Consider the following 12,077-nt stretch of genomic DNA (forward strand, 5'->3'; position numbering starts at 1 on the left):
AGAGGCAGCTATCTGTGTAGCCAGCGTCTTAGTGGAAGTAGGCTGCATCTTAAGTCCCAGGATGGGGAGTGGTCTCACCAGTGTTTCTCAACCAAGGGCTATTTTGTCCCTTAGAGGACATTTGGCAAGGCTTAAAGATTTTTTTAAATTATCGTGTGTTTGTAAGCTCTTGTAAGAGCTCTTGTTTCTAAGAGCCTGTGGTCATATCTCTGAAACACATGAGTCCACAAAGAGTTACTGGGGGTGCACTCGTGGCCTTATCTTGGAGCACATGAGACTGACTGAGCTGGGGTTAGAAAGGCTGAGCTTCCATTGTTTGTGTTATGCAACACGGCTTAGGAAGTTTTCTGTTTGCATGTCGTGGTAAAGTCCATTTTACTTGTTGTGTCTTGTTTTAGTGCTCTATTGTTCCATTCTGCCCTCCAGCCCTTAAGTCAATCAGCGTCACTGTCTCATTGTAACAAATATTTGCACAAAGAGGAATGGATCCGCCATGCCTGGTTAGGTCAGGTTTCTCAACTTCGGCACTATTAACATTTTGGACTAGATAATCCTTTGTTGTGGGAGTTGTGATGTGCAGTATAGGATGCTTAGCACCACCCCAGCCTTTACCCTTTACATGCCGGTAGCAACCCACCTAGTTTTGTGCTAGAGTTAACCTGGGCCTCCAAAGGCCCATGTTGTTAAAGTTTGGTCCTCAGCATGGGTGACTCTTGGAGGTATCACTGTGTTAAAAGGTAGGCCATACTGAAGGTCTTCAGGTCCCTGGAGGCATGCCTTTGATGAGAATGATGGGACCTTATCCCTTGTCTCTTTTACTCCTTTCGTCTCTCCACACTGAGGTAGCTGTTGCTCCACCACATACCTCCACCATAATGTGCATCACAGACCCAACGCAGTTGTGACCAACTGATGATCGGCTGCAACCTCTAAAACCCTTTTCTCTATACAAATCAGTGCCTCGGTGATTATTATTGTGACAAGAGCTTACAAACGCATGATAATTTTTTTAACATCTTTAAATCTTGCCAAATGTCCTCGAAGGGACAAAATACACCTTTGGTTGAGAAACACTGGGTGAGACCACTCCCTGTCCTGGGACTTAAGATGCAGCTTATTTCTACTGAAACACTGGTGTACCCAGACAGCATTCATCACAACAAAATGGGGGGGGCTATCCCAGCATGGAAGAAGAAGCATGTGGTCTAGAGAAGTCATCTCCCAGTGTGCTAAACTAGAGGGGAAAAGCTGAAATAAATACAAGCTGGAATTCTAGTCCTAGGCTTAACCCCCTAATCCCATACTGTTTCAGTTCCTTATACAGATACTTCCCAAGCCTGCCAGCTCTCAAGTGCTGTTACAAAACCAAGGGCCTAAGATGAGCCAATATTCACTGTTGTGAATAGGGAGGGAAGATAGAAAGCATGAGAACTATTTTAAAGGATTATAAGGATTAAGGACTGCCACCTTCAGAGAGAAGCTGAGCTGACAGATAGGAATAACCAGAGGAGCTTGTGCACCAACTCTGTGTAAGATTCCAGGTGGTAAGTTGGAAGGAGAGAGAGGGGTAAGAGACAAAGTTGGAGGGTTTGTTGAGATTGGTGACCAAGGGGAGGACGTCCAAGGGTAAGCTTCAGGATTACTGACTGACCAAAGAAAAACCAGTCTGAAAGGGACAAAAAGGATTAGAACGTGGAAGGAGAGACCTGGAGAGATGGCTCAATGGTTAAGCACAATTGCTGCTCTTGCAGAAGACTCAGGTTCAAGTTCCAGCACCCACATGGCAGCTCACAATTGTCTGTAACTCCAGTTCCATAAGATCCAAAGCACTTTTCTAGTCTTTGTAGACACCAGACACATATATGTGCACATACATACATGAAGACAAAACACACACATTAAATACATAAATAAACAATTTGCGGGAGTTTTTCAAGATAGGGTTTCTCTGTGTAACAATCCTGGCTGTTCTGGAACTCACTTTGTAGGCTAGGATGGCCTGGAACTCACAGAGATCCACCTGCCTCTGCCTCCCAAGTGTTGGGATTTAAGGTGTGTGTCACCACTGTACGGCTTAAATAAATAGTTTGTAAATGGAAATGACAGTGGCCTACTGAGAAAGAGCTTCCAGGTAAGCTGCCACGTCACAACGGGAAGCTCTGGTTTCAATGCAGGGAGAGCAGAAAAGATATGAGGCTCAAGAACATAAATGAACCTGTGCTCAGCTGACAGAAGCAGACAGCCACAAGAGCCAGCTTAAGATGCAGGAAGGGGAGCAGGGACTTTGGTGGCCCACACCTTTAATCCCAGCACTCAGGAGGCAGAGGCAGGCGGATCTGTGAGTCCGAGACCAGCCTGGTCTACTGAGTGAGCTCCAGGACAGCCTCCAAAACAATACAGAGAAGCCCTGTCTCGAAAAAAAACAAACAACAACAAAAAAAAGATGCAGGAAGGAAGGCTAAGCATGACGATGCAACGATGTATTTCCCAACTAGTCCCGAGGCTGAGGCAGGAGAGTCACTGAAGCCTGGGAGTTTGCGTCCCACTTGAGCAACACAGCAAAGTCCATCTCCAACATAAATTGAAAAGAACAATCAGGAAGGCTTTATTAGCAAGACAAGGGGAGATTCTATAGACTCTGGGTATAGAAAGAATAGCCAGGTCTAATGGGACTGGAAGTGGATATGAAGGAGGTAGAGGAGGAGGAAGAGGGAGGAGGAGGAAGAAGGAAGAGAAGGGAGGAGGAGGAGGGGGAGAAGAAGAGGAGGAGATGATAATGACAACCACAACAAGAGCAAAGTTTATTCCTTTTCACCACTCACCACCAAGTCCCAGCAGGTACAACCTTTGCTTTTTTCCCCAAGCTTCCTTGGCAGAGCCTGAAGTTTGGCTCCTCTCCTTCCATTGTGAACCAGTAAAATGTCAACTGCTGCCATTCTATCCTGTGACAGTAAGGTGGTCACATCAAGGATCTTGCCGTAAAATAAATACAGAAGTGTGGGAGTCCCTTTGAAAAGCAATGTTTTTGCTTGGTTGATTTTTAAAAAGAGACAAATGGGACCAACATATCATTGAGAACAGAAAGACCCATGGAATACCAACTCAGTGCCTACAGCACCAACTCTAGGCTACTTGCCAGCTGAGGAAATGGTCCCTTGCTGTCTAAGCCAGTCAACAGAGAAATTCACGCTACCCCCGAGAACATCATGTTGGACACACCAACACCCTTTACCACCTGGTTTCAAAACTAGCTTTCCATGACTCTTCATTTCACGTGTCCCACAAATCCCTGCCCAAGTCCCTATTCCTGGGCAGAACATCTTGTTTCGCAGCATCCAGTAGGATTCTATGGTCCATGGAACATGCAATGAAAAACCCATGGAACAGACAAGATGCTACCTGTGCAGGCAGGGTTAGACTGGCAGGCTAAGTGATGAGTGCTCCCCCAAGTAACAGACAGGAGACAGGATGACAACTGAAAATGGGTTGCCAAAGAAAATTGCTGTAATTGTCCCATCTATTCTTTCAGTCAGTCCAGCCTCAGCAGCCACAGGCTTAGTACATTCAGCAGGTGATGCCTCTCAGTGGAGTGGGTATTTGTTACCTTATTGGGAACTGAACTTTACCAGCCCCATTGTTCTCTTAGCACTGACTTTTTTTTCTTTTTCTTTCTTTTTTTTTTCTTTCTTTTTTGGAATGACACCACTTCCTCATTATTTATGTTCAATTACACCAAGAAACCATTTTGGTTTTGTGTTTTGCGGTTTGTTTTCCACAGTGCTGGAAACCCAAACTGTACCCCTGAGCTACATCCTCGGGCCCTGGAAGCCATGTGCTGTTTTAATTTGTTTAATTTTGTTTTGAAACAGAATCTCTTTGTATAGCCTTGGCTATCCTGGAACTCACTCTGTAGACCACTCTGGCTTTGAACTCAAATTTGAATACCTATGCCTACTGAGTGCTAGGATGAAAGGTATGTACCACCACTCCTGGCTTTAAAACCAGAAAGTTATCAGCTGGACGTTGGTAGTGCACACCTTTAGTCCCGGCACTCGGGAGGCAGAGGCAGGTGGATCACTGTGAATTCAAGGCCAGCCTGGTTTACCGAGCAAGTTACAGGACAGCCTCCAAAACAATACAGAGGATTCCTGTCTCCAAAACCACAAAAAAAGAAAGTTATCACTTTTATTTTGATGATTACCAACCTGCCTTTTATTCTTTTGTTGCACCAACTGACTGACATCTGTAAAAGTTCAGTGTTTCTGGGACTCCCAGTGATAAAGAGATAAGTGGCTTAGGTTAAGTAATGTCCGTCTTTAGGAAAGGAAATGGTCCAAGGTGTGTTTGCTCATTCGCAAAACTATCACAGATTTATAGAAACAGAGGAAGAGAACCCAACTGATTATTTTTACCAAGAAAATTCCACCCACAGCAGAAGTGAGTGGTGCCTGTTCTCCCAACAGGGTTGCAGACTCCTCCAGCCCTCACTGGCTCATAGATCTGTAATCTAGGAGGACAGCTAACACCCCACTCTCTAACCTTTCCTATTTCTAGACTTATTGAAGGAAGAATTCCTGTCTCCTGGCTTGTCACCTCCTTGGCCAGCACAGATACCTGTGGTCCAAGTTCCAAAATCACTACTCGGTGCTTTTACTAGCATTTATATGACATGAAAGAATACGCCAGTGTGGCAAAAAACCAAATGCAGACTCAGAGATCTGCACATGGCCAGTGTGAAGGGTGATGGCATGCTTCTAGCAGATTCATTTGGGGGAACAAACCTGTGGTTCCCTGAATCTCCCCCACATCCTTAATAAAGGGAGAAGAAGCCCAATACCTATCAAAGCGGGGGCCCTCATCCCAACCCTAGAGAGAGAGACTGAGACTTCTTCCCTGTTCCCTGCCTTCCAGAGAACAAGGCAGGTGAGGACAATAGTATCTCCCTTTTGAGCTGATGGAGCAGCCAGGCAGGCTTTGGGGTCAGGCAGCTCGGTAAAGGGCTTTGGTCCAGTCGTGTCCTTCACGTCTGCTCTGTTCTCTCACGTGGCCGGTCCCCTTGCACTGTGATATGAGCCCAGTTCTCTTTACTAGGGTCACTATCTCAAACAGGAAGAAAACTAACTTTGTTGAGCTTGATAGGTGGTTATCAAAAGCTGGTCCCGAGCTGTGCATTTCACCGAGGGGTTCTTAAAAATCACAGACTTAGACACCCCAGCTGTTATGATAAAGCTCGAAGGGAACCTTGATCAAGGTGGAGGGACAAACACGACAGGCAGACAGAGCTTAAATGAGAAGTGTTACTAGAAAGGAAGGGGGAAGAGAAAAGAGGTAAAGAGATACAGAAACAGAGAGACAGAGAGAGGACAGAAGAGAAGAGGGAGACAGGAAAAGTCCTATCTGCCCCAGGGTAACAGCCGGAAAGAAGGAAAGTGAGAGTGTAAGTGGGCAGGGGTCTTTCTTTTAAAGGGGTTCTTTGCACCTGCATGCAGAGTACACAACCATGGAACCCTGGGCTGACCAGGGTACTGCCTGAGTGCATTCTGCCAGGTGACGGAGGCAGACCAGAATAATGCCTGAATACCAGCCCTGTGAGATTCAATCTCAGTGTCTACAATAAACCCAGGTTCTATGTTGTATTGGACAGTCAGGGGGCCTCATATAATCCCTAGGAACTTCTATGAGTTCCAAAGACAGTAGCACAGTAGAACCAAGTAAGGGACTTTGGCCTTGAAAAGCCCATGGACCCTAAATGCCTACAACTCTGAGAGTAGCAACCATCGAATAGCTGAGTTAGAGCTAGTCTGGGAAGGAAATGGAACTAATTAGAATCAGTGCCTTAATGACATAAAGCAGCAATCTCCATCCAATGGTTCAAAGGACAAAATGGAAAGAAAAGTCACTGTCTGAAAACTTATCCTCTTACATCTTATCACTGGTGAATAACCTCCTGTACAGCTGACAGCTCATTTATAATGAGCCTAACTTATAGGAGGTTGCGGCTAGATAAGTCCTGCAAAATTGAGGCCAGCCTAGGCTACTTTAATAAATGTCAGGCCTTCCTGAGCTACAGTGTAAAACCTCAAAAGGAATTTAAAAGTCCATGTTATGTAATACCTTCTCCTTAGATGATAGAGAACAGGTAATCCAGAGTCATGCGATGAACAAAATGCTTTCAGCATTTGTTTAAAGATATCAGGAAAGCTGTGGCTGTGGTCAGAAGAGCATCTGAGACAGGCCTGCTGTCTGGAGCCACCTCTGCCCTGAGGGTCCCATCTAAAGATATCAGGAAACCCCAGGGCTTGCTGAATGAACATCCAGCCTAGCTGAGCTAGTGAGTTGCAGGTCAATGCACGATCCTGCCTCAAAAACTAAAGTGGGAGCAACTGAAGATAACCTGTTACTGACCTCCAACCACTACACTAATGTGTGAGTATGCACATGTATACACACACACACACACACAAGCACACAAACTATTTTTTACTTTAAAAATCTGAAGAAGAAGAAGAAGAAGAAGAAGAAGAAGAAGAAGAAGAAGAAGAAGAAGAAGAAGAAGAAGAAGAAGACGACGACATCAGGAAAGCTGTGGCTGTGGTCAGAGGAGCATCTGAGACAGGCCTGCTGTCTGGAGCCACCTCTGCCCTGAGGGTCCCATCTAAAGATATCAGGAAACCCCAGAGCTTGCTGAATGAACATCCAGCCCAGTTGTGCCAGTGAGTTGCAGGTCAATGCAAGATCCTGCCTTAAAAACTAAGCAACTGAAGATAACCTGTTACTGACCTCCAACCACTACACTAGTGTGTGAATACACATGTGCTCATGCACACGCACTCAAACACACAAACTATTTTTTACTTTAAAAATCTGAAGGGAAAAAAAGATATCAGGAAAGCTGTGGCCATGATCAGAGGAGCATCTGGGACAGGCCTGTTGTTTGGAGCCACTGATGCCCTGAGGGTTCCAACAGTTAGCTCGGAGAGAGTTAGTTTGACATACATTTGATAAGATCATGAGTCTAGACTGCGACGTGGCCATATCGGCGTCGCTGGTCCACGCCACAGTGCAGGGCCGTGAGCAAGAGGAAGCTGCAGCCCATGCGGGTGGCGCTCACGCTGACCCCCTCAGCTGTGAACAAGATAGAACAGCTTCTCAAAGACAAGCCAGAGCACATAGGTCTGAAAGTCGGTGTGCGAACCAGGGGCTGGAAAGGCCTCTCTTACACCCTGGAGTATACAAAGACAAAAGGAGATTCTGATGAAGAAGTTATTCAAGATGGAGTCAGAGTGTTCATCGAAAAGAAAGCACAGTTCCCACCTTTAGGAACAGAAATGGACTATGTGGAAGACAAACTATCCAGTGAGTTTGTTTTCAATAACCCCAACATCAGAGGAACTTGTGGCTGTGATGAAAGCTTCAACATTTGAAAGCTCAGGACTCCAAGCTCCAGGAGAGCTGGGATCTACCTGGGAGCTTTCTGAAGAAATCATGTGATTGTCACGTGTTCAGAGTTTATAATGTGTGGGCATCTTAAGGCAAAAAATAAAGTGATGCATATTGGAAATCAAGCCAGTGTGCTAACAGTCCCAAAAACTTGGTATCTGTATCTGAGAGACCATTGGTTTCTTTGGGCCATTCTTCTGTTCTATACAGAAAACTCCTACCTTGCTCTTAACACTGCAGTGTGCTTTGTGGCCACGGATAACAGGGGTGCACCCATAGATCCAGGAGGGACAACTGTGGGTGACAGCGTAGTGGTACCTTATTCCCCTCTCATATTTGTCATGGCCTTTTATATTTTTATTAGAAACATGGTTATCAGATGCCTCGTTTGTCTGCCCCTCAGCAGTTCCATACTTCTGAGTGATGGTGTCAGAAGGGGAGAGCTGCCAGGCCTGGTCTCAGTCCATCCTTTAGGACGTGTTTGGAGATGGTTTGCTTAGACCTTTCAGTTGGAGGTTGCTGTGACCAGCAGCCAGCTAGCTCACTGCACTTCACCCTGTGCGTGTGGAGACTAGAACTGAGCACAAGTTAGAAGAGCTAGACAGTACCCAGCTCTCCTTTCTGTACAGGTGACACCGGTGCTGTGTGAGACACTTAGTGGAGGTGAGTGGTGGGTGGCCTGGCTTCCGTGCCTGGGCAGCATTTTCATTAGACTTCCTTAACTTATGGGGATTGCATTAGTTTTCTTTTGAATGGAGAAGTCTCATTTAAAGCCTTTGTACGGATTGCCATCTTGTTTGTTTAGAACTTTGAAACAGTAGTTTGTTACTCTTGGAGCACAGGACCTACAGAGCAGAACATGGAAGTGTGGTCTTATAGTTCCCGATATACATATACTCTCTGGTTCCTAAATGAAAGAGCTGAATTTTTAGTATTTTTATCACCCATCTTTCGAGGTGTGGTTTTGCTGTATAGTACAGGCCAGCCTCACTCTCGACCCTCCCGCTTCAGCTTTAGACATGCCAAGCTTTTCTTCAGAGTGGTCTTGACTTGTGTTGACATCTTAAGTGACCTGTGATTTTCATGAAGTAGCTGGGGTTAATATTTGCGCTATTTACTAAAGTACCTACCACCAAAATACACCGTGTAGTTTTATATGATTGTTGGTAAGTCTGTATCATAAACAGAATTGTTGATACATCTTTAATTTGTGCAATAATGTATGTAGCAATTGAGTGTCAATTAAAAAACACCTCTTTGTGATCCTAAAAAAAAGATCATGAGTCTAGCAAGATGGAACCTTGGCTAGATTTTCCCTCCCCTACTCTGAACCCTCCCCTGTCCCTTTCTGACATACTTGTTCCTGGAATTGTATTCTTAAGTTACCTACATTCAAGCCTTTATCTCAGAATCTGTTTTCAGGACAGAGAGAGATAGAGAAAATAGAATGTGAGACTTTCCAACTATGGGAAATCAGGGTTTAAAAAAAAAAACAGGAGAAAATAGGTAATGTAGGCAATGGCAGTATTCAAAGAAGTGATGTTTAAGGCATTTCCAAAACTGACACACACAGATATCAAGCTGAAGTTTCAAGAAGTCCAAAGCCTAAGCAGAATAAATAAAAATGAATCAAAAGGGCTGCAGAGATGGGTCGGTGGTTAAGAGGACTGTTCTTCAGAAACCCTGGTTTAAATCCCAGCACCTACATGGTGGCTCATCTCAGATGTGATTATTATAAAATTGGTGGTAGAGATTAGATGTGGTAATGTGTACCTGTGATTCCCCAGAACATGCTTGTAGTCCCACCATTTGGGAAATGGAAGTACAAGGATCAGAAGTTCAAGGTCTTCCCACAGAGTAAAATCAAGCAGTCTGAGCTATATCAGACCTTATAAAACACAAAAACACACGAACCCATACACACACAAGCACACACATACATGCACACAAACACACACAGAAACACACACAAACACACACACTCGAAGAAAGGGAAGGAGGGAAGGAGAGATGGTTGTCAGCTGATGCATGAAGAAAGCCTCTACCAACTTCAGAGGACTGCAACCCTAATAGTGTAGTGTCAGGCCAACATGTAAATGAGCTAAACCACTGTGACAAAAGCTGGAAAATTGTCAGATGTAGTTACACATGTCCGAGGCAGAGGTTTGAGGGTTGTAGTTCCAGGACAACTTGTGATATATATATATATATATATATATATATATATATATATATATATATATATCAAGATCTTGTCTAAAACAACAAAAAATCTTTGAAAAATACACACATTTAGACATTTAGATACTTTCCACCTAGTATTCACACCTATCTCCCAGCACTTGGGAGGCAGAATGAGCAGGAATTCAAGGCCAACTTGGGCTAACTAGAAAGTTCCACACCAGCCTGGGCTATGGTCTCAAAAAGCCAAAAAAGGAAAAAAAATTTTGGGTCTTCTACACACGCACACACACACACACACACACACACACACACACACACACACACGCTCCACATGTTAGAATAGTTGTGCTATGATATAATAACATGACCAGAAGCAACTTATGGAGGAAAAGAGTTTATTATGGACTTAAGGTTCCAGAGGTATAAGAGTCTATCACGGCAGGAAGGCATGGCAGCAGGAGCAGGAAACTGAGATCCACATATTCGACCTCAGACACACAGCAAATGGGAATGCGTGCGACTATGAAATCTCAAAGCTGGCCTCAAGGGATGTACTTCCTCTATCAAACTTATAACCACCTAAGCCTCCCTGAACAGCACCACCTGGGGCCAAGTGTTCAAATACAGGATCTTGTGGGGGATATTTTCGTTCAGACCACCATGATAGCCTTCTAAACAACCAATGACATAAGGAAATCACAATGCAGATAGAAACTTCAATAAGGTCAGGTGCCTCTGCTGGCTGGGAGAGGTTGGAGGCCCAGCAGCTCCTCTGTGGAAGGGCAGATGAAGGGCATCAATACCAAGTAAACACAGACAAGGAATTCTGGGCACTAGAAGGTGGAACCATGCCCAGAAATTCAGAGCCTTTGTTATTAACTCTGTGGTAACCAAGGGAGCCCGTTTGCAGGCCCCCAGAATGTAAACAGTCATTCAAGTGTATGTAGAGTTTGCCCGATAACTTTCACAACGTCTTTGTATTGAAGTCCTTATCTGCTTAGAGGGAGGCAGCTTCTCAGAATTTGGACAGCCCGCCCTTTCCCCACCCCCTTTTCCAGTACAATATGAAGTGAAAATGTTGTGCTGCTCTAAAAGAACGCTGTAGATTGGGTGGCTCAAATTGGGTGGGTCATTTCAAACAGTTCTGGAGACTGGAAAAGTAAGACCAAGACGTTGGCAGATTGCATGTTTGCTGAAACTACTTCCTGGCTTGTGTGTGTCAGTGTCCCTGCTGTGTCCTGAACAAGGAGGAAGTGGGTGCTTCCACATCTTTTTATAATGGCACTGAGCCGTTCATGGAGGTGTCACCCCTCCTGACATCATCAACTTCCTCCTCATGCCGTTGCTTTAGGTGTAGGGTTTCAACACACATTTGACCCTTAGTAAAAGCTGTTTATACCTATGTGTGATACCATAGTTAAAAATGAATTGGTAGGGGCCAGGGTTGTCATTCAGTAATGGAGGCTTAGCAAACCCTAGCTTCCATCCTCAGCAGCAAAAAAGAAAGGAAGGTAGGAAGAAAAGAAAAAAACAAATGAAGCATCAACAGACTCAGAAATATCATATTTAATTGGTTTAATCCTGTTTATTATCCAACAAAATTTTTGAACAAGATGACAGGGGGATTATATAAATCAGATTAGCGGTAGTTGAAGCTCACTGGCATATTTCCTCCAAAAAAATATCATCACCTTGAGGGAGGCTTCCTCCTGGTCTTCCTCTAAGGTAGCCTTTCAGTCTAGCTCTAGACTGCATCACTTTGGTCCAGAGATAGAAGACAGTTCCTTAGTCTAGACCTAGAAAGGATTCCCTTGGTCTGGACCTAAAACATGGTCCCCTTTAAGTGGACCTAGGCTACTTTTCTAACCAAATTAACCCATTCAGAGAGAACCTCAAAGTTCACAATAAGATACAAACTAGTAAAAGTTACAGCTGTCCCTGCCCCTCTCCAAACTGCATCCTATAGAGAATGGGCCCTGCACCGTCCCAGGGCAGCACAGTGGAGATGTCTCTGTTGGTGAGGTGTGCGGGAGAGCTGGCCTTGAATATACAAGGGGGGGAGAGCTAGTGCCACAGACTGTCATCACAGGGTGGCATGGGCGAGGGAGAGAACCCCCCTTGCTCCTTGCCCCTCAGTGATAGATACTGCCTGATAGTCCCAGATCACAAGAATGGGATTGCTGATGGCGCCCCTCACCCGCTGCATCACTTAGGAGAGTGGGCCCTGCACTTAGCGCAGGCAGCAGACAGCGCAGTAGAGCTGACCTTGCTGATGGAGGCACAGGTGATCCTGCCTGTAGGCGATCTGACTCTACCCTTCATCTACCGAAGGTGGGGTGGGGGAAGGAGAGATGACCTCCTCTCTCTGCAGCTGCCTGTGGCGGGTGGGAGAGACGGCCCTGAGGTCAGGAGAGTGGAAAATTGGCACTGCACTCCACCACTGGCATCAGCTG

General features: G+C 45.1%; 1 protein-coding gene across 1 annotated transcript; it reads left to right on the forward strand.

Annotated features, from left to right (window-relative positions):
* Positions 1-7,009: 7,009 nt before the first annotated feature.
* Positions 7,010-7,462, forward strand: LOC101828371 (iron-sulfur cluster assembly 1 homolog, mitochondrial). The gene is given in 2 exon segments (XM_013115212.3): positions 7,010-7,063; positions 7,065-7,462. Coding segments are annotated over 2 exon segments (414 nt in total). The 3' UTR covers positions 7,425-7,462.
* Positions 7,463-12,077: the final 4,615 nt, after the last annotated feature.

Source organism: Mesocricetus auratus, unplaced genomic scaffold (genome assembly GCF_017639785.1).
Source record: "Mesocricetus auratus isolate SY011 unplaced genomic scaffold, BCM_Maur_2.0 Super-Scaffold_100004, whole genome shotgun sequence".
Taxonomy (NCBI): domain Eukaryota; kingdom Metazoa; phylum Chordata; class Mammalia; order Rodentia; family Cricetidae; genus Mesocricetus; species Mesocricetus auratus.